Source organism: Benincasa hispida, chromosome 2 (assembly GCF_027475165.1).
Source record: "Benincasa hispida cultivar pf3 chromosome 2, pf3_genome.v1.1, whole genome shotgun sequence".
Classification (NCBI taxonomy): Eukaryota; Viridiplantae; Streptophyta; class Magnoliopsida; order Cucurbitales; family Cucurbitaceae; genus Benincasa; species Benincasa hispida.
This window is the reverse complement of record NC_143479.1, coordinates 68,027,828-68,049,958: the sequence shown is the minus strand read 5'-3', so window position 1 is coordinate 68,049,958 and position 22,131 is coordinate 68,027,828. Positions and strand designations below refer to the sequence as shown.

Genomic DNA, 22,131 nt, shown 5'->3' with positions numbered 1-22,131 from the left:
TTTGAGTTTGACGAGATTTAACACTAAAACATCCACTAACTCAAAGTAGGATTAGTGGGATAAGTGTCTTCAATTGAAGACAACACTTGAAAATGCAAATGTTGGCATTTCTCACTCACAATTGTTGGGTCTTTCCACTAACTTGGTCAAATGTTAAAATTTGACTCTCAAAGTTCAAAGTCAACAAATTTGACTTTTTGACTTTCAAAGTCAAAAGTCGACATTTTGACTTTCATTGCATTTTTTATCTAGTCAACAATTTTGACTTTTAATGCAATTTGACCAATTCCATTTAATTTCAAAATTAATTTTAATAGTTATTTTTAAAATTAATTTAATATTAAATCCAACACTAATCCCAATGAATATGAATCCCTATTCATAATCTTGATATTTAAATATTATTTAAATATCTCTATTTTCTCTCTCTTTATGTTTAATTCACAATTAAACATTAGGTTATATATATCGTATATATTACTTCAAATTCATTCGTCACACTATTTAAAGTTTAGTCCGATATGAGCTAGTAGGGGGATCTCATAGACCTACAGATCATGGGTTTCCACGATCCGAGATTAACTGACGAAACTCTTTAACCTAATTAACCACCATTCGTTAACTACCAGGTCACTCCACTAAAGCCCAGTAGTTGCACTACTTTTAGTGTAGATATATTGTGTCCACTTGATATAACCATGATTAGTAAGTTAACCCTTCACAGGTTGTTCGTAATTATAGCCGAGTCAAAAGTTGTTTTACCCTGAGATTATATTTTGCTCCTTAAGTCCAACTTATCCTCTAATGAACAATTGGTTTGTGATCCAATCAATAAACTGAGTCCATCTCGGGCTAATGAGGAGGTGGGGTCCCTTGTTCAAGATCTGGAGTCAGCACTTAAGAGAACAACCTCTCTAGTATGCCTAAAAGCAGGTAGGACCAAATTTCGTTTTGCACCCTATGTCCCCAGCTATCTACCTGGTCTTACCCCTGAAATGGGAGGCTTATTGAGCTGACGTTGTTGAGCCAACTCTCACCCATAAAAATCCTAGGATAATCCCGAATAAACAGGAGTTCATAGTTAACTTAGGATTAAGGTCAAGTTACCTAGGTCATGGCTTTGAAATAGCTAGTCTTAAACAATAAACAACGTTATAAAATAAGAGTGACTTATTTCTTGGTCCGACCATATGTAAACTCATTGCATAGGACGCCCCCGCTCTTCATGTCAATACATAACAAATCAAGATCACGTCGTTTGTAGCACTTTACAACAAATTGTAACAACTACAAAGTGGGCCGCATCCAATAGTGTTACAAAAAATAAGGTACCCAGACTTATTTGTATACTATAGACAGTTTTGGCTATTTACTGAACTTGATCCACCCTTATGTCGCCACATAAAGTTCAAGTATTCATATAATAGTCATGGATATTTAGTTTACTGGATTTGGGTTCTTTCTAAAACGAAATGAGTAATTCATACATTCAATAACCACTTTATTGAATAAAACATCAATAACATCTTTATTGATAACAGAATAAGTTTATTGTTTACAAACCACGGGTTTTAGGACATAAAACTCAACACCCACTAGGTGTGCCAATTTTGTTCACACTGGATTTCTTGAGAAATTTAATTCGTGGAATTAAAATTTTGTATTTGTATTAATTTTAGTCTAGTGAGTACAATCTCTAATACATAACCCTTTGAAGTTTTCTCTCGAAAAAGTAAACTCTAATGTTAAGCTTGTTGATCTACTTGGATGATGGACTTTTAGGCTCAATGATCTTCTTGGAAGATCAGCCTTTGGGCTTGTTCATCTTCTTAGAAGATCAGCCTTTAGGCTCATTGATCTTCTTAAAGGATCTACCTTTGGGTTTGTTGATCTTCTTAGAAGATCGGTCTTTGGTCTTGTTGATGTTGTTGATTAGTTTGGATCAGCTTCTTGCTTGTTTATCGTCTTGGATCAACCTTTAGAACTTCAATCTTCTAGTCTTTAAGCTTGAGAGCTTCAAACTTTGGAACTTGAGAACTTGGGAGCTTCAAACTTTGGAGTTTGAGAACTTGGGAGCATGAGAAATTGGGAGCTTCAGTCTTTAGTAGTTTAAATCTTGGGAGATTCGATCTTTGGAGCTTGAGAATTTTGGAGCTTAAGTCTTCAGAACTTGAAAGCTTTGGAGCCTCGATCTTCAATTCTTCAGAACTTCAATCTTTATAGAGCTTCTAATCTTCAGAGCCTCCTATCTTTAGAGTTTCCAATCTCCCTCGTAAAATAAAGGGTTAAGACCTCTTTTGTAGAGGTTCTTCATGGGCCTTACATGGACTTCGGCCCAATTTGGGTCAAAAATTGGGCTTGGACCTAAATTTTTACCATCAACTTGAATTGGGTTGGACCTGAGTGATTTTATTTACACGACCTGACCCAATTTATAATTTCCACAATAAGCTTAGGCTTTTGTTGTAATGACGTGGCAACTTGTAATTCGGCGAATTTTCTCATTCAATATAAATATCTATTTTACAATTTAAAATATACCACAATGTTTTAAAATGAATGGGTAAGGCCTCTATTTATAAAGGTTCTCCATGGGCCTTATATGGGCTTTGGGCCCAAAGTTGGGCTTGGACCTAAATTTTTACCATTAGCATGAATTGAGTTGGGTCCGAGCGATTTTAATTACACGACTCGAGCCAATTTAAAATTTCCATAATAAGCTTGAACTTTTGTTGTAATGACGTGACAACTTTTGATTCGTTTAAATTTCTTATTCGACAGAAACATCTATTTTAGAATTTAAAATATACCACAATATTTATTTAATACTAAAATAAGACCATAGAAAAATATAGGGTAATATAATAACCATTATTTTTTTAAAAAGGACTTTTTTCATAATTTGAATACATATTTCATAAATTTTTTTAACAAAATTAATTTTTTTACACAAAACATATTAGAGAGGAAGAGAGATTAGTAACTGTACTGAGACATTTGAACTAGTTGACACATTCATATCACTCTCATCATGCCTTAAACCCAATGGAAGGATATATTAGAATTCCTAATTTAGTAAGCAATTTCCATGAAATTTAATTAATTGTGGAAAATTTGAGAAAGCTGGTACATTTTTTATGTGGAAAATTCTTATAAATAGAAAAATCTCAAAAATATTTACACTTATGTAAATGTTTTTAAATATTTTTTTATATTTAAAAAGAATTTTATGTTGCTTATGAATCAAACCTGATTCATATAATTTTGTACTTAGCCAGCATAATTTTTTTTGTCCATAATTTGATGCACGTTTTGCTACATGTATATTTATGTATCGTCATAATAAATTACGAAAAGTGAAAACTTAAATAAACCATCACTAAACTATAACCTTAAACCTTTAGTTGAAAATTAAAATTTATCCTCATATAATAGTAAAAACAGATTGCTAAATTTGTTAGTTCATTCTGTTCGTTATATAATTTTTGTTTAGTTCAGCATTTAGTGGACAAAAAAACTGAAGTAAAAATGAAAATTGCCCAAGTTCAACAAATCAAACATGTCACAAATCAGTGCATAAATGAAGCCCTAAACAAAATGAAAGCTTAGAATTTGAATAAAATTAACACAACTTTGAATACAATTTTCTGAAGTTAACACAATTATCAAGAAAAAAAAATGCAATTATAGTACAGTGTTTATCATTTTTTTAAAATAACAAGACAAATAAACTAAAGTTTAATATATTATTAAACTCATTTTTTGGGTTATTCGATCTTGGATGAATCAAAAGTAATTAGAGTATGAGGAAATTATTAAAATAAGCGCATACAATATTCATTAAAAGGGGACAAGAAAAATAATTCATAATTTTCGAGTTCCAAAATCAATGTGAAACCCAACAAAAAAAAAATTACAAAATCAATACAGTTAATTGGATATATTGACAGCTTAGAACAGTGTCGTTTTTCAGTTAAAAAAAAGTGGAAAAAGAAGGACAATGGTTATTATCAGTCGGAACACAATAAAGTTGAACTACTAAGAAACTTCTCTATCATTTTTCTGAACTCTCTTTCCATCAACATTCAATATTTTCCGGATGGACGATCTGTATCATGTAACCCTAACTCGAAGATCGCCTCGACGTCTCAGAGAATTCGATGGATCCAAGCAGTGCCTCAGCCGCGAACGAAAACAAGAAGAAGAAAGCCTCTTCCGATGAAGCTGAAAAGGTTCAACATGTCGCCAAGAGAAGTCGTTCTGGCGCGTTTTCTGTTCCAACTGGGTAGGGTTCTTTCTTTTTTTCCCTTTTTTAATTAATATATATTTTTGTTTTTTTTCCCAAGAAATATTTTGTTTCATTGGCTAAGTTGGGTGAATTTCACCACTTATACATTTTATTTTATTTTTTCAGTTATTATCCCTCCTATGTTTCTTGTTCAAAAGAAAAAGAGGCTGGATCTGCCCCCACAGATGAGGATTCTATTGAAAAACTCAACCATTTTTGTACTAAAATATGGCCCAAATTCGAACCTATATTCCGTCATCTGGTACTTTCTTTTACATTTTTTAATTTAATTATGCTCTCAACGTTTGTGAAAAAAATAACATCTAATCCATTGTTTTTCAGACAAGAAATGGTGCACAGGAGATGATTCAACATAAGGTTGACTCTCTATCACGTTCACAAAGGTTAGTTTTTTAATGAAACAATATTTATTCACATCGTCTAAGTTTATTCTTTTCAGGCATATTATGTTAGAAATTAATTATTTAGATTTATGGTACATATATGCTTGAATTTATGCATGAAGTTCTAGGTGCCTTGAATTTTAAAAAGTACATGAATAGTATGTATAAATGTATTTATTTTATTTTTTCCTTTCGGAAGTGTTTTTTGGGCTTTTATATGATGGGATAATTTCACTCATTTACAACATAGCCAAGCAAAGCCGATTGATGTGTTAGAAGAGAAAAATGTGTGAATGATATAAATGTGGGAAGAAAGTGATACTTTCATTTAACTTAAACATGTCTTTATATAGGCTTACAAAAGATAACCATGAATCATAATAACTTCTCACTTAAACAAAACTCTCAAAGAATTCAATGGACACTATTGGTTAAGAAAAAAGAAAAGTTACAAATCAAGTTTAATTCTAAAACTTTCATGATCTCCTAATAATGAAAACTTTCATATTCCCAACACCCCTTTAAACTTGATTTGGCACTCCTTAGTGTCGCACCCTCTCCCAGATTACCCTCTTAATCTAAAAGAGAATGTGACAACAACAATTACCTACCCTTTTGTGCCACCCACTGCCTAACTGATCTTCTTATCCTTACTAGAGTACCCTAGAAATCCATATACAACATATAACATACAACAAATACTCAAACCAAACTAACATAACCAGGATTCAACACACAACATATATACATTATCTCAACAACACAGAGTTCAGTGGATCCCAACAATCTTTGCTTGTCCTTAACATGAACAACACATATGTACTGACATAACAAGGTAAACACCTAAAAATTCTCCTTAAACTTTGAGCTATAATTGGTACGATTACCATTAAGAAAGGCAGTCTTGATGTCCATTTTTCATGTCTCATAATCATAAAATATAGCTATGGACAGGAGTATCCTGATAGATTTTAACATGGCAACAGGTGAGAAAGTTTCCTCATAATCCACTCCCTCAACCTGGGTATAACCCTTTGTCACAAGTCTAGCCTTAAAGTTTTGCACCTTTCCATCTATACCTCTCTTTCACTTATAGATCCACTTACACTCTATAGGTCTCACCCCATCAGACAAATCCATAAGATCTCAGACATTATTGAAATACATAGACTTCATCTCCTGGTTCATGGCTTTAATCCATTCATCCTTGTCAACATTCTCCATTGCTTTCTTAAAAGACAATGGATCCTCGACCCCATCTTTAGAAATGACGTTCTGGACTTCAGTCAAACCCATGTAGTGATCTGGTGGGTTCATAACCCTCCTACTACGTCGAGGCAGTCTCAACTATTGAGCTGGGTGACTAGATGTATCGACATCAACAACTCTTATTGATCTGTCAATCTGTTCGACAACTCTTGTTAAACCCTCAGTAATCTTAGTCTCACTAAAACTCTCACGTAAAACAAGCTTACTTTGTTGTTTACGATCCCGTATGTGGTCTTCTTCCAAGAAGATAGAATTTGTAGAAACAAACACTTTGTTCTCACTCGGATCATAGAACTATCCACCCCTCGTTTCTGTGTGGTAGCCTACAAAGATGCAAACTTTCTAATGCGGTTCTAACTTCTTTGGGTTAGTCATAAGCACGTGTGCCGGACATTCCCAAATCCTAAAGTGGCGTAAACTACCTTTACGGCCTCACCACAACTCAAAAGGTGTTTCAGAAACACTTTTCGAAGGAACGTTGTTCAGAATGTAGCATGCAGTCTCCACTACAAAACCAAAAAACGAGTCTAGAAGATGAGCATAACTTATCATAGACCGAACTATGTCCAACCAGATTCTGTTTCTCCTTTCTGATACACCATTCTGCTGAGGTGTACTTGGGGCCGAGAGTTGGGATGCAATCCCATGTTCTATCATATAGTTCTAGAATTTGAGGTCCATATACTCTCCACCACGATCATATCGTAGTGTTTTTATCTTCTTACCTAACAAGTTTTCAACTTCAGGCTTATACTCCTTGAACTTGTCAAGGGCTTCAGAATTACGTTGCATTAGGTAGAGATACCCATACCTTGAATAATCATCTATGAAATAGATGAAATATTCATGGCCACCTCGAGCCATAACACTCATCGGACCACAGAGATCAGAATGTACAAGTTCCAAGGCTTCCTTGGCTCTGTAAGCTTTTCCAGTAAAAGTTTGTTTGGTCATATTGCCTTCGATGTATGATTCACACACCGACAAGGAGTTTTCTTCTAAACTCTTTAGAAGTCCACTTTTACTTAGATGCCAAAGATGGGTGTTTTCTTTAGGAGAAACCTTTAGTCTTTTAGCTGTTGTCCTTGTACTGAACATTTTAGTGTTAAACGAGGCTTTTATGACTAATGGCCTTAGTACATATAAGTTACTTTCTATTGAACCAAAACCAATCCCCATTCCATTTATGAAAATAAATACTTTATTCTTGGAAAAGGAGACGGTATAACCTTGTTCTATGAGACAAGAAATTGAGATTAAGTTCCTTTTGATATGAGGAACTACAAAAACATTATCCAGTAACAGATAACGTTTCTTGTCTAAATATAACTTCAGCTTGCCTACAGAAACAGTTGAAAGCACCTCACCAGTACCAACTTGTAGAGTCATCTCTCTCTATGCCAATGTTTGCTAGGAACTAAATCCTTAGTAAGAGGAACTGACATGGTTGGTAGCACCTGAATCAAGGATCCAAGCAGAATCATTATTCTCTATCAAACACGTCTCCAAGACCAATACATCAGATTTACTGTCTTTAGACATCCTCCTCTTTTGGAGAGTAGTGGGATCTTTATCAGAACCTAAATAATCTCAAAGTTCCATTTTAGAGGACATTTCTCTTCTAGGAACTTCAATAGAGTTAGCAACACTTGCTTCCTCTACCTGGAGTTTAACTTGGGAACTAACACTACTGGTTTTGTCATCCATCCCTTCGTGCTTGAAAAGTAAGAACTGACGTTCAAACAAATCTTGCAACGAGTCCATGATTTCGCGTGCAATGACCATGTTCTCAACCCTTTTGATCAAAACATCAGGTATGTTAGCCAAAATGTGAAGTCGGGCTAATGAATTAGCCTTCATCCACAACTTCTATGCATTGTGAACACTTTGCGATACATCAAGGGCCAAGACTTAAGGACATTCCTCAACCATGACAAATTCGAGGTCATTTACCACGAAATACGTTTTAAAAGACTCTTTCCACTATATGTAACAGGTCAAATTAAAGGCTTTAAATAGAAATACAAACATGTTGCTGAAAACAAAAACACATTGACCTACGTTAAGTTTTAAGCAAATACCTGTTGAAAGACATACAACATCCTATAAGGTTTAGCAAAACTAACATGAATCCCGTGTGACATCTAGTTTCAGAATGACACTTCAAAGGTTTAGGATAAAAGCCGCCGAAGGAAGGTCAATTATCCCTCCTATGAAGAGAGAAATTCTCAACCAATCATTAATACCAGAAAAACTCTTGTTTCTATAACGACTAGCCATCATTGATTTGGTCAAGAGATCACTAACTTAGCATTTGCAACACTAACCTCAGATGTTCCTTGTGCTTCTCTGCATTACTAGAATATACTTGTATGTCGTCTATGAAAACTATCACAAACTGATCTAGATAAAGATGAAATATCCTATTCATCAAGTCCATAAATACCGTATGAGCATTCGTCAACCCAAACGACATTACTATTAACTCATAATGTCCATACCTAGTCTTGAAAGCAGTCTTTGTAACATCTGTTTCCTTCACCTTTAACTGGTTGTAACCTGATCTCAAATCTATCTTAGAGAACATCGTGGCCCCCTTTAACTGATCGAAGAGATCATCTATACGAGGCAATGGGTATTTATTCTTAATGGTCACCTTATTTAGCTGTCTATAGTCTATACATAATCTGAGAGTACCAACTTTATTTTTTACAAACAAGACTGGCACTCCCCAAGGCGACACACTGGGTCTAATGTACCCCTTATCCACAAGTTCCTGTAATTGAACTTTTAACTCCTTCAGTTCTGTTGGCGCCATCCTATATGGTGCCTGGGATATAGGTGTTGTACCTGGAACTAACTCAATAGTAAACTCAACTTCCCTGTCAGGTGGTAAGCCTGATAACTCTTTAGGGAAAACATCTAAGAATTCTTGTACCATAGATACATTCTCAGGTCTCAGCTTTCTATCCGGTGAAATCGCCACATAGGCTAAATAAGCTTCATATCTTGATATTAGACTTCCTGGAAGTATTCTTTTACTTCCTACTAGACTTATTTCTTTTTTCACCTGGTTTTCTAAACACTATCTCTTTCTTAAAACAATCCACAGTAGCATAGTGTTTACTTAGGAAATCCATGCCTAAGATAACATCAAACTCTAGTAATTCTAATGGAATCAAGTCAACCCATAAACTCTGATTCCCAAGAATTACTTCACAATTCCTGTAATACTCATGTACAACTAGAGTATCTCCTACAAGCGTAGAGATAAATAAATCCCCATTCATATGTTCAAGCACTCCATCTATATGCAATGCACACATGCTAGATATGAATGAGTGCGTAGCACCAGGATCAAATAACATATAAGCGGACTAATTACATAAAGTTATCGTACCAGTTAAGACATCTGGAGCCTCTTTCGCTTCTTGGTGTGTCATAGCGTATACTCTACCCTGCTGCTGTTGCTGTTGGGGTCGTCCAGCTACCCCTTTCTGCTTAGCTGCGTCAGATACCTCACCTCTTGCTCCGGTTGCTCTAGGTTAGTCTACAACTTGGGTAACTCTTCTCTATCCACCCTATGCTCCATGACCTAGCTGGGGACAATCTTTCTTGAAATGCCCCGCTTGTCCGCACTGAAAACAAACATTCTTGCAGCCATAACATATTCCTGTATGGCACTTACCACAATTTTTGCATAATGGTTTCCTTCCTATACTAGCTACTGACTTGCTAGCACGGCCTGTTACCGATCTACCACTCAGTTCAACTGCAGGTCTTGGCCTCTTTCGACTCGAATCCTGTTGGCTCGCGCCTCCAAAACTCCTCATACCTGACTGTCCAGAGAACGGGGGTCTAAAACTCTTACCTCTCGTCTCTCTGGGAGTTCTGAATTGCTTTGCACCTGGCTGGAGTATCTCTACTATTGCCACACTGCGCTCAACTCTGGTAGCGGTCACAACCAACTGAGTGAAATTCACCTAATTAGCTGTAGAGGTAACAGGTGTACGTATCTTTCTTCTTAGGCCATTTTGAAATCTCTTGCATCTTTCTTTCTCTTTCATAATGATCGGAAAGGCATATTGAGATAACTCTATAAATCTTTGCTCGTACTCAACAACCGTCATCGATCCCTGAGTCAACCCAAGAAACTCTTCCCTCTTTGCTTCTTTAAAAGCACTAGGGTAGTATTTATCCTCAAATGCTTGTCTAAACTCAGACCAAGTTATAGCTTCTAAACTACTTCTCCTAGCCTTTATCACTTTCCACCATTTCTTAGCCCCTTTCTACAGCAAGAACGCTGCTAACCCGACCTTACGGTCCTCTCGATGCCAAATTTCTTCTCGGGATCGGTCTGAATCGATCCTACACTTGCCGCCAATCTTTGGGCGATTCTATCAAATACTTGATCCTCCATCTAGGGATCTGCATCTACCCGTGGGGTACTCGACTCATTTCCAAAAGTCGTTTCTTGCCTTACAGGGGTCTTTAACTCTCTTCCCCTTTAGATCAGGGTCTTTACTAACTTCAAGGCCTCTGCTGGTAGGGCAACATTCCTCTTCTCGGTCTTCCTGCTCAGCCTACCATTTTTCCTTGGCATCTTTGCCTAATTAATCAGTACACATGTTAGGGACTTACTTATGGGACTTAATCTAATGCATGAACTCTCTCTTTCACCCAAAATCTCATGCTTTGATACCAATTGGTATCAACTAACTCTTCAACTTTCTCAGAAACTTATGCTCCGATACTAAACTATCACACCCTCTCCCAGACTACTTTCTAAGCCTAAGAAAGAACATGACTGCAGTATGTACCAACCCTTTTGCTGACATTTACTGCCTAATAACTCTAGCAGAAATAACTCTGATACCAACATGCAAACTCATACACAGCGGATGCCTCTATGGCTAAAACATTAAGTGTTAACACACCACATATTTAGAGAGATTACACTACTAGTTTCAAAGTCCCGACACTCAAAACTTAGTCCCTATATGAACAACTGTAACATGTATACAATATTTACAGTAACCACCTAATAAATGGGTTAAAATAACTTTGTCCTTTAGTGGTAGAGCAAATGTAGAGCTACCTCCTGAGGATTTGACCGCTACCTGGAGGAAAGGAAAACATTTGAAAACGGGGTGAGCTTGCTAGCCTAGTGAGAGACTTAAGAAAGAAAACTGATTCTCATGTGAAAGTCTTAATAAAGAGATTAAACTGAAATATAAATTTCTACAGTAACCTTGTACTGCAGTATAAACATTCTCCAAGCATAAAGCATATAAAGTTGTTTTCATCACAAAACATTAAATTGTTCCTTAGTTGAGAATAACCCTGCTATGGTTAAATCCCAACGTCCACTGCTAGTCAAGAGAGAACTCTTTTGCTCAATCTCTAACTTTAACTAACTATATGCACGTGGCCATAACTAAGTACCGTCATACCTTAGGTACTTTTGCTCAGATACCTTCTCAAAACTTTTCTCTCGGTATCGAGCTGCTCGGATACCTTTTCAAATGTACCTTGGTATCGAGTTTCAGGTAAAACTAGTCATACAATGACTTTCTCTTTAAAGCATGTAAAGCATATGCATAGAAAACATGTCTTTAAAGATACTAAAGCATGCTTTGTGTAATTAACCACACATAAATAGTTTTTCAATAAACTTTCATACATGGCATTCGTTTAAAACATTACTCATGGTTTGCTTGGAAATTACTTTGTAAAACTAGCTAACATGAGAATAATCTTTCTTTAAAACATGGTTTCTTTAAAACATTATAAATATTTAGTCACTCACAACTTTTAGAACTATTCCTCAAGGGTCGATATGCTTCTATTACTGGTGTCAATCTTATGGACACAAAAGCATATATGAGCTACTAGCATAAGTCTCCCTTTTGAGACTAACCCTTAAGTAAACTTTGTGTTTAGCCTTCCCTTTTAAAGACTTTCACAACAACGCACCTTGTTATAGGTTTAGACACTTAGGAATTTCTTTGAGATTTGGCTCATTCAAAGCTTCCAACCACTATTTACAACGTAACACCATTTATGAAACCAACACTTTTCTCTCTAAGTGTTCTTACAGCTGCATATGGTCGTCCTCAAGGCTGCTTATGTGTCCAAGACTCCACTACAAGCTCTACTCGGTCTGCACAGCAGGACCAACGCACGGAAAAACTCAGCCCTTAGTCTGTCGAAGCGTTTCCTTCGTGCTAATAGCTTATTCAACTCAAGTAGCTGTCTGCTTGTTCATGAAATTCCAAATTCATCTTACGAAATTAATAACTCGATTTCTAGAGCTGATCTTAAGAAATTTCAGCTTCATACTCCTCGTGGTTTGTCCTAGAGACTCGATTCTTTAACGATGGTCCGGATTCACTCGAGAGCAGAACCTCTTGTACTTTTGCTCTTTCTCTGGCCTTAATCCAATGAGGAATTCTTTTGACAGTGTCACTTCTGAAAGTAGATTCTTAGAGCTTTCCAACGACACTAAGAACTCTAAATTTGCACGAAGGAAATGATCAAACTGATCGTTTGAAGTTTGGCTTCCCCTTTCTATACTGCTTTCCACCGCTTCTCATTAAAGCATAGCATGACACTTCATTTTTCATGGAGTTAAATCCAGTGCTAAGGACATCTAGTGTTTTCAATCGGTGATTAATACCGATCAACACAAGTTCAATCGTTTAGCTCACCGCCCCATCGTTTTGCTCATCGTTTAGTGACCTCACGCTGATGCTTGTCACCCGATGATCTCGCCTATCGCACAACTCTCGCCCATCGTGTAGATCTCGTTGATGCCCATCGTCTAGTGCCCATGCCCATCGCATAGCGCCATCGTCTAGCGCTGATGCCGATTGTGCAGTGCCAATGCCCCATCACTTAACGCTATTGTCCATCGCATAACGCTATCGTTTAGTGCGACCCTGCACATCTTCTAGCGCCGCACCTTGTCGCACAATCACCTACCGTATCGCTCAGCACTGCTCCTTGCTACACGATCGCCTACCTCATCACGTAGCTCCACACATTTGCTACATGATCGCCTACCTCATCGTGTAGTGCCGATCACTGCTATACGATCGCCCAGCACATGCAACTCCAATGCCCAGCGCCCATTCTCGCGCACACTTGAGGCTGCCGCATGCTTTGCTAACTGGTGATGGAAAATTGGTGAATGCAATTATGTGTGATGCATGTCTTAAACTATGCGTTTATACTCATGCGTCGGTGGTCATGTGTTGGAATGAAAGTATGCATTAATCTCTTATGCAATGACCATGCATTCCTATCACAAGTTTTCTTGCACTCTTGCCAAGTATAACGAGATCGCAAATTTTTCGGGTGATCTGAAGTCGAACTCAGGGACTTGTAGCTAAATGTTATCCGGTAGTGTGTTTGTGGTGAAGAAATAAAAGAATGATGAGGGTTATGAGCTATGCACTACTTCTACTCCTAACTAGCAGATAAAGTAATGGAATTATGATTGAGAAGTAGAGACGGGGCAACTGTTAACGCATAGTAAAATGCATGGAAAAATAGATTAAAAGGCAAGGATGTGTTCACTGCAATACTAAGCTTGACCGTAAGGGCAACCCCAGCCAACGCAAGCTATGCGATAATGCTATACACACTTGACGTAGATGCATGCGATGTATATGCGATAGTGTCGAAAAGCTTATTTCTAAGCCTCTACATTCCGGCTCGTGTGCTTTCACACATAAGCAAGATGACCGCATACCACCATATCCTACTTAAAGGATACATACGCTGTGTAGTAGCAAACGGAGCTTATTCCTAAGTTCCCATTCTTTCTTATGCGATCCAATCTGCTCTCCCAAGTTTTAGATTTGGTTTTTAGACTACTCTCCTGAGTATGCCTAAATAATGAATGATGCGCTCATAAGACAAGGTAATCACATAAACCTGGTTCACGTAAGATTATTCCTATCTCTAGTGAACACTTGCTTACATTGCTTATTGCGATCAACTACTTACCCTCCCGGGTAGTTAGTTGCTGCTGATTCTACTCATAGACAAGCAATGCGTCTGCTTATAGACAAACGTTGCTATAGCTTCACACTAAGAAAATAAGGTTTTCTCACAACACCCGCTCAACGCACACCTCCCGGTGGTTTGCTACATGCTTCATATTCCTATGCCGCATGATTAAGTATACGATACTCTAATAGTCTTACTTAGTGGTGCAATAAAAGTAAAGGATACTAAGTAAATGAAGATGGAGATGGAATCAAAGGAAATATAGAAATGTATTGATCACAAAATGTATTAATTCCTTAAGCCAAAATGTAATACAATACAAGGATAGAAGAGATATAGAGGGTCAAATGGAAGCAATGTCTTGCTTCCATTAAATGTGTGTCAAGGCTGCCAGTGGTGCCATGGATGGGCGGTGGAGTAGACTCTCTCAAGTTCTAACTCCGACAAAGGCTTCGATCATCACTCGGAATGATTGAAGAGATGAAGAACTCTCAAGACTATCTTCTCATGCTTTGGTCTAGATCACAAGGATCCACCCAAAGGTAGAAACTTGGATGGAAAACCTTGGATAATTTGAAGTTCTGCTCAACGGCTTCTATTTATAGAGCTTGATTTCCGACAACATTAATGGACCTGCTCTGATTCTGACACTCGTGGCGTGATGGTCCTTTTCTAAATCTCTGTTGCTAACGACGTGGTAGGTGAAATGTCAACATCATCATTTTGATAATCCCAGTGTATGTGTTCATGTTTGCATTCCACCGACCTTGCGATTGCCCTTCTATTATGGTTATTCTCTATAGCCGCAACTTTTATGTGATGATCGCATTCACTCAACAACCGCAACTTCTATGCGATGGACGCATGCGGTTAATGGCTGCAACATCCATGTGTCGAATGTATGCATTTGCTTCTATGATGAAGAGATTCCCCGCATGCGGTCGTCTTTGCGATAGCTTGGCTTCTGCGCATGCGATCGCTTTCTGTGGTTGCTACAAAATAAACAATTGAACATATAATAATGCATAATAGTGGGTTAGCCGAGATTCTTAATGTCGATCGACACAAATTTGTTTTCTCATGAATTCCTAATATAATCGTCGCATATTCTACTTAACAGCCCTCATAATTCTAAATAAAAGGCTTATAATGATGTGCATTTCTGCCCGTCATCACACCCCCAAACCTAGAATCATGCTTGTCCTCAAGCATGCTTTATACTCAAGAAATTTAAATGTGGTCGCAATCTTCTAATGCGATCGGACGCCACATTCCTTGGATCGCAATTTTGCTTTACGCCAACGCATTTTCCTGCACAAAATATGTAAATTAGCTGCTTTAATGCGATGGGCGCATGTGATCACAATGTTCTCAACTTAATGCTGTTGGACACGATTTTGCATGTTTTTACCGTCGTATTCCCACATTGTTTTATATCTTAGTATTGTAATGACATGCATTTCTGCCCGTTATCAGCGTCCAAGCTTTTCCTTGCAATTACTTGAAAATTTCTATCTTTTGTTTTTTAGTTCCTATATTATAGATGTTAAACTTATAATATTTTAGGATTAACAAGATTCACAAGTATTGAACCTAAAGCTTATCTTTTATCATGATTTCTTTCTTAAGTTAATTCATTTTCTCCTTAATTTTTCTTTTTATTCTAAATAAAGAGCTACAATAACTTGTATTTCTACAAGTTATCATCTTTCTTGTCCTTCTTTCTTGTCTTCTTTAGCGCGCCTCATTGTGGGTTGGCCTCAACTTCCACCTTTTGAAAATTGTTCTCCACGTAATATTATTTTTTTATTTTCTTTTTTATTTATATATTTTAAAAAAAAGTTCAAGTAATATCAAGTCTCACTTGCTAGGTTGTATGTTGTTTACCTCTTATGCATTTTATTTTATTTTTTCAGATATGATCACTCTAATGTTTCTTATACAAAAGAAGATCAAGATGGATTTGCCCCCATAGATGAGGATTCTATTAAAGAACTTAAGCATTTTTGTACTGAAATATGGCCAAAACTCCAACCTATACTACACCATATGGTACTTTTCTTTTACATCTTTTAATTTAATTATGCTCTTAATGTGTGTGAAAAAATTGAAACACATCCGATCCATTGCTTTTTCAGACAAGAAATGGTGCAGAAGAGATGATTCAGCATAAGGTTGACTCTCTTTCACCTACACAAAGACCTTCACAAAGGTTAGTGTTTTAATGAAACAATATTTATTCATATTGTTTATGTTTATCATCTTTAAGGCATATCTGTTGAAAAGAAACTTTAGAAGGTTAGAGGAAATTTGGAAGAAAATATAAGAGAAAGAGGCTTATAGTGTTATTGAGCACTTTTAATTTTTTGGCTTGATGTACATGGTAGGACATCCTTCCTATTTATACTAGTTGGCACCCCAAATCTATGGTTAGGATTTTGTCAAAACATTTATGATCTAGTGGCTGCAAATGTTTATCTAGACTGTTCTTTATAATTACACATTTTTCTCATATGTTCTAGAGAATCCTACAAAATTTTCTAAATATCTTCTACATATAATTTCTCTAGAATATTCTAATAATTAATACTTTTAGAAATTGGGCTTTTGTTTTCGACTAGGCCTAAATAGGTCTAACCTAAGATCAAGTTTATATTTCAACACCCCCTCTTAAACTTTATTTTGTTTGTCCCAAGAAATCTCACAATCTTGTGAAGTCTTCTTTCGTAAGAGGCTTAAAGAAGATGTCAACTACCTGATCATGAATCTTCATATACTCTAATTGCACATCCTTTCTTTGATACACTCTCTAATATAATGATAACGTGTATCGATGTACTTACTCTAGTTGTGGAAGACTAGATTCTTTGCTGAGGCAATGGGTGATTTGTTGTTTACGAAAATTTTAGTTGGCTTCTTTGTGGTAGTCTCAACTCCTATAATGGATTTTTCAATCAAATTGCATGGCAAACACATGAGGTAGCACCTATATATTCTGCTTCACATGTGGAGAGAGTAACAATTGGTTGCTCTTTTGACATCCACGTGAAAGCAATGTCTCCCATGTAGAACACAAAATCCGTCATACTTTTGTGGTTATCCACATCTCCACCTCAATTGCTATCACTATATCCCAAGAGTTTATAATTATCAAAAACAGAATAGAACAGGCCATAGTTTATCATATCTTTAATGTGCCAAAGAATTCTTTTTGCTGCCTTCAAATTTGTGGTTGTTGGTTGCTTCATGAAGCAACTGATTACTCAAATTGCATAGAGAATGTTGGGTATTGTGCATGTTATATTGTAAACTTCCAACCAAGCTTTTAAAGAGTGTTAGATCCATACTTGCTCCTTCCTCACAATATGATAGTTGGATTCCACATTCCATGGGTGTGTTTACTAGATTAGAATCGTCAATTTTGAACTTCTTGATTACTTCCTTAGCATGGCCTTCCTAGGTGATGCAGATGGCTTTCTCTTCTTGCATTACTTCAATACCAAGGTAGTAAGACATGAACCCGATGTCGATCATCTCAACATCTTGATTACTTTCTTTAAAATAAAGCTTGATGTGGATCATCTTTTAACATGAATTTTTGTGGCATCACCAATATGATATTACCGCCAACATCAAGTTCCACGAACATCGACTTACATCCACTAATATGATTGTTCGCACTGCTATCAAGATACCATGAATTGTTCTCACATGTTTCCTCACCTTTGCATACTAGAAGCAAAGATGAATCGCCACTTTCTTCATCTTTCTCAGCATAATTTGCATTTTCTTCAACTTTATTTTTGCATTCCCAAGAGTAATGACCAAATTTATGACAATTACAACATATTCTACCTGTCCTTTATCATACCTCTCATCATTATTTGATTTTCTCCATTTTACCTCGAATAATTTTATCTTCCACAATCTCTTGATGAATTAGAGTTCGTATTACTCTCACCAAATTTTATTTGGCTGTAGTTTCCTTGACCTCGACCTTTGAAATCACCACGTCTACGATTGTTACCATGTCCTCAGCCCCAATTGCCTATTTCTTGGCAATCTTCTTTATCTCTCAACTGAAACATTCACTAAAAAGGTTTTCAGATGTATTTTTGTTCTTCTTAAGAAGTTTCTCTTCATGGGCTTGTAAAGAATCCATAAGTTGATCAATGGACCTTGTACTTAAATCCTTTGATTCTTCAATCGCTACAACAATGAAATTGAATTTTTCATCCATTGAGCAAAGTATCTTTTCTACTACTTACACATCATTTATTGTCTCACCATATCTCTTCACTTCATTTACTACTACTAACAATCTTGAAGTATAATCTGAGATTGATTCAGATTCTTTCATATGTAATGATTCATAATCACCTCTCAATTTTTGGAGGTAAACCTTTTTGACTGGATCTACTCCTTTGTAAGTATTCTTCAATGTTTGCCATGCTTGATGTGTAGTAATTGCTCCAGAAATCTTCTCAAAATTGGTTTGATGAAAAATGGTGAGAGCTTTTTGGTCTTTCTTTATTGTATTTTGCAAAACTTCTCATTGAGCTTGATTTTAAAGCCACATCACTTTCTAGTTCTTCATAACCATTATTAACAGTGTCCTAAGCATCTTGTGAACAAAGTAGAGCTTTCACACGAATGCACCAACTGCTATAATTTTCTTTCACAAGTCGAGACACTTGAAAGGGAACCAAATTGTTATTTTTTATTTGAAAAAAAAATTCGTGTTTTTCGAACTCCAAACTCAAGCTTTGATACCACTTTGTTGGAAGCATGTGATCGACACTCACAAATAAATAATCAACAAAAGATTATTCGAAAGAAAACAAAATTATTTTGATTTGAGAAAACTCCTCTAACTTGGTTCACACCTTTTATTGAACTCTTTTATTGTATTCTTCTCTATACATTTGGTGGGGGTTAAAGAATATAAAACAATCCTATTTATAGGATTTTCATGGCTCCAAAACACTCAAACTTAAATACATGAAACTCATATTAACTCCCATATTTTAATTTATGAAACTCTACTAAATTAACTCTTACATTAATATACATAATTAACTCTCATTATTTAATTCATCTAACAACTTATCTAGCTATAAAACATGTGGAATTTTCAACAAGGCTTGCATCGTAGCTTATACTTGGACTTTAGCTCTTCATGTATTGTGCTTCATGTATATGTTCTCATGTACCATTTTTGTATTATTCTTGTGTGGTTTTGGCATACATTTAACAAATAGTTTTATTTCTTTGTCAAATTTGAAAAATTATAAACAGCAAAGAACATGAGAGTGGAAAAGAAGTAACTACTGCATCTGGATCTGGAACATTGAAATTCAAATTATATTTTCTCAATCCAATTAACCCAATCATGTACGACAATGAAGAGATAAAATCTGAAAATGGCGAGGCATTGGAAGTTGCAATTTGTGATATCACGAACGGCTACACTATCATCTACACGGGTTCATTGTCGTCTGCTCCAGTCGACTTCTTCATCCTCGATGGACAGATCAACTCTAACAAACGTCGAACTCCCTGGACTTCGAGTGATTTCAATGAAAGCATCTTGACTTCGAGAGAAGATAAACCATCATCTTTGATCTCTGTGAAAAACAACCAATTTTACCTCAAATGTGGAGTTTGCTCCGTCAAGAATCTAGTTGTCACAGACAATTCCTGTTGGACCAAATTCAAAACCTTTTGTTTGGGAGCCAAAATTACGGCTGAAAATGTTTTACATGAGTTCGGTATGATTGGAGAAGCTGTTTCTGAACCCTTTAATGTTTACGACAAGCGAGGGAAAGGTATAATTATTTCTTATCTCTCCTCATACACAAACCAACCAATAGACTGTGATATTTTACTATTATGTATAAATATTTTTTTATAATTTTATTATTTAAAATACTTTTCTTAATATATTTCTCATTTTTTTCCCAAATTATTAATTAGGGACGAAAAAGCATCACCCTCCAAGTGAGAAAGATGAAGTATGGCGACTGGACAGAATAAAAAAAGATGGTCCCATACACAAAAAGTTATCTTTGTTTAAAGAGATAAGCGAAGATGGCATACAAAATGTGGGTGAATTCAGGGAGGCTCTTCATCAAAAGGGTCGTACAGCTCTAAAAATGGTACCTCTCGAATAAAGAAAGAAACTTTAATCTTTTCTGTCAACTATTTTAAGAGCCGTACTTAGGTGTATGTCTACCATTGTACCTATCTTTTTAGAGTCCACTTGAGAATAAGCTAAATAATTAAAACGAAAAGAAAAAGTCCACATGATAAACTTAGGAAACTTGGTAGGTTGTAGAAAGATAGGTGTGACCTAGAATACAACACCCGAATATCTATCTTATTTTAAATATTTAAGAATTCGGTATTATTTTCATGTTTATTTTCATATCTACATGTGTAGTATCTAGGAATGACAAACTCAGAGAAGACATGGAATCAGATTGAAAGCCATCTTATGGAAGGTGTGGTTGATGTTCCCACTAATTATGATCCAACCTTTCAGGTTTAGACTTCTTCCTCTAACTTTATTTTCCACTTAAAGTAAATTAAGGATTTATTCCTACTTAGTATTTTCCTTTATAGTATTTTTTGTGTTTGTTTATTTGTTTTTTTAAAAAAGAAAAATTAGAACCCTAAAGCTCTGATATCATATTAATTTTGCATCTATTATTGAATAATTACCTTGATGAAAATACAATACAAAGGCGAATAAATAGACACCAATAGACACAACAAAAGAAAGAAACCACAAAAGAGAAAATATATATAAATGAAAAACATTGATTAGGAATAAATCCCTAATTTACTTTACGACTCTCTATTCAAATGAAAGCTTAAACTTAGTACTAATATTATTATATGCCAAAAAACAGGCCAACTTTCATTTCATGGAAACTGGGCAAGGTAATTTCAATCAGAACGTGGAATTTATTCAAGAAAATCAAAACTTTCAGGTTATCGTTCACTCCTTTCTTATTCTATTTAATTGAGATTATCATCTTAAACTGAGTTGATATTATGTGAACAAAACAGACTATTGGTGAATTGGGACCTAATTCTAACGTCAATAATGATCTTCCTGAAGATTTGCGATCTCAATTAAACGTTGGTGGGTATTGCAATAAATAGTTTGCTTCTCTTCATTCCTAAAAAAAATGATGATAATATATAATTTGGATATTTTGTTTGACAATTATATAATTTTTCATTGGCAGATATTCCACCATCTCCGCTTGGACACATGAAACTTGGAGCATGAGAACCTTTTTCTTCAGAAAAATTTTAGCCTATATCTAAATGTATTGCGATAAAAAGACATGTTTTAAATGGGAGTGTTTTTGGAAAACATGGTTTGGTTTTTTTTTTCTTTTTTTTTTTTTAATTGAATATGCACGGTGAAGGGATGAACCGTAAGTACACCAAGATATTTCAACTTGATTGGCACATCCTAGATATCATTATACTCTCATTTGGTAGGTCGCATGAGTTATTTAGGTTTATAATTATCACTTAATCATTTAAATTTATGCAATTAATATGTGGTGACTTTTATTATGTTATGTTGGATGTTGTTTTTGGTTTTTTTTTTTTTTTAATTTCATTTTGATATGGTGTTATTTTTATTCAATTGTTTGATTTAGGTTATGGGCGTTAGTTGTGTTATGTTTTTGATTTTCTACATGATTGTTAATGGTATATTTTAATTGAATTATTAATTGTGTCAATAGATATAAGAAATATAAAGTATATTAGTTAATATGTTCAATTTTCAAAATTTTGATATGATTTTGATGACATATAAGTTACATTAGTTTTATCGAAAAAAGTATAACATTGACATTTCAATTGTATATAATTACTAATTTAAATTGCATTTTATGTATATTATTAGTATATCAATAGTATACAATCATTTATTCAAAAATGTCTTTTGAAGGTATTTTGAAGTAGATTCTTCTATATATTATTCCAGTGGTTTTGATACTAATATGTTGCTGCATTTTTCATCTTAATTACAATTGTGAATCATTGACCTTAGCTTATCTATTATTGTGTATGATGTCATTTCTTTCTTTATTCTAGTGCTTGAGCCTTGAATGCATACATCAGGTT

General features: G+C 35.4%; 1 protein-coding gene across 1 annotated transcript; it reads left to right on the top strand.

Moving 5' to 3' along the window:
- Positions 1 to 4,012: 4,012 nt before the first annotated feature.
- Positions 4,013 to 21,578, top strand: LOC120069610 (calmodulin-binding protein 60 B-like). The gene is made up of 11 exons (XM_039021403.2): positions 4,013 to 4,285; positions 4,415 to 4,550; positions 4,631 to 4,692; positions 15,894 to 16,029; positions 16,116 to 16,189; positions 19,276 to 19,805; positions 19,954 to 20,135; positions 20,420 to 20,521; positions 20,892 to 20,972; positions 21,052 to 21,127; positions 21,234 to 21,578. The coding sequence occupies exons 1-11, from the start codon at positions 4,161 to 4,163 to the stop codon at positions 21,275 to 21,277; spliced, it is 1,548 nt and encodes a 515-aa protein (XP_038877331.2). The 5' UTR covers positions 4,013 to 4,160; the 3' UTR covers positions 21,278 to 21,578.
- The last annotated feature ends 553 nt before the right edge of the window (positions 21,579 to 22,131 follow it).

Excerpts from the sequence above, each read along its gene's own strand:
- LOC120069610 (XM_039021403.2), top strand. The coding sequence starts at position 4,161 with ATGGATCCAAGCAGTGCCTCAGCCGCGAACGAAAACAAGAAGAAGAAA. Across the intron at positions 20,522-20,891 it reads ATTATGATCCAACCTTTCAG|GCCAACTTTCATTTCATGGA; the intron begins GTTTAGACTTCT and ends GCCAAAAAACAG. Across the intron at positions 21,128-21,233 it reads GCGATCTCAATTAAACGTTG|ATATTCCACCATCTCCGCTT; the intron begins GTGGGTATTGCA and ends TTTCATTGGCAG.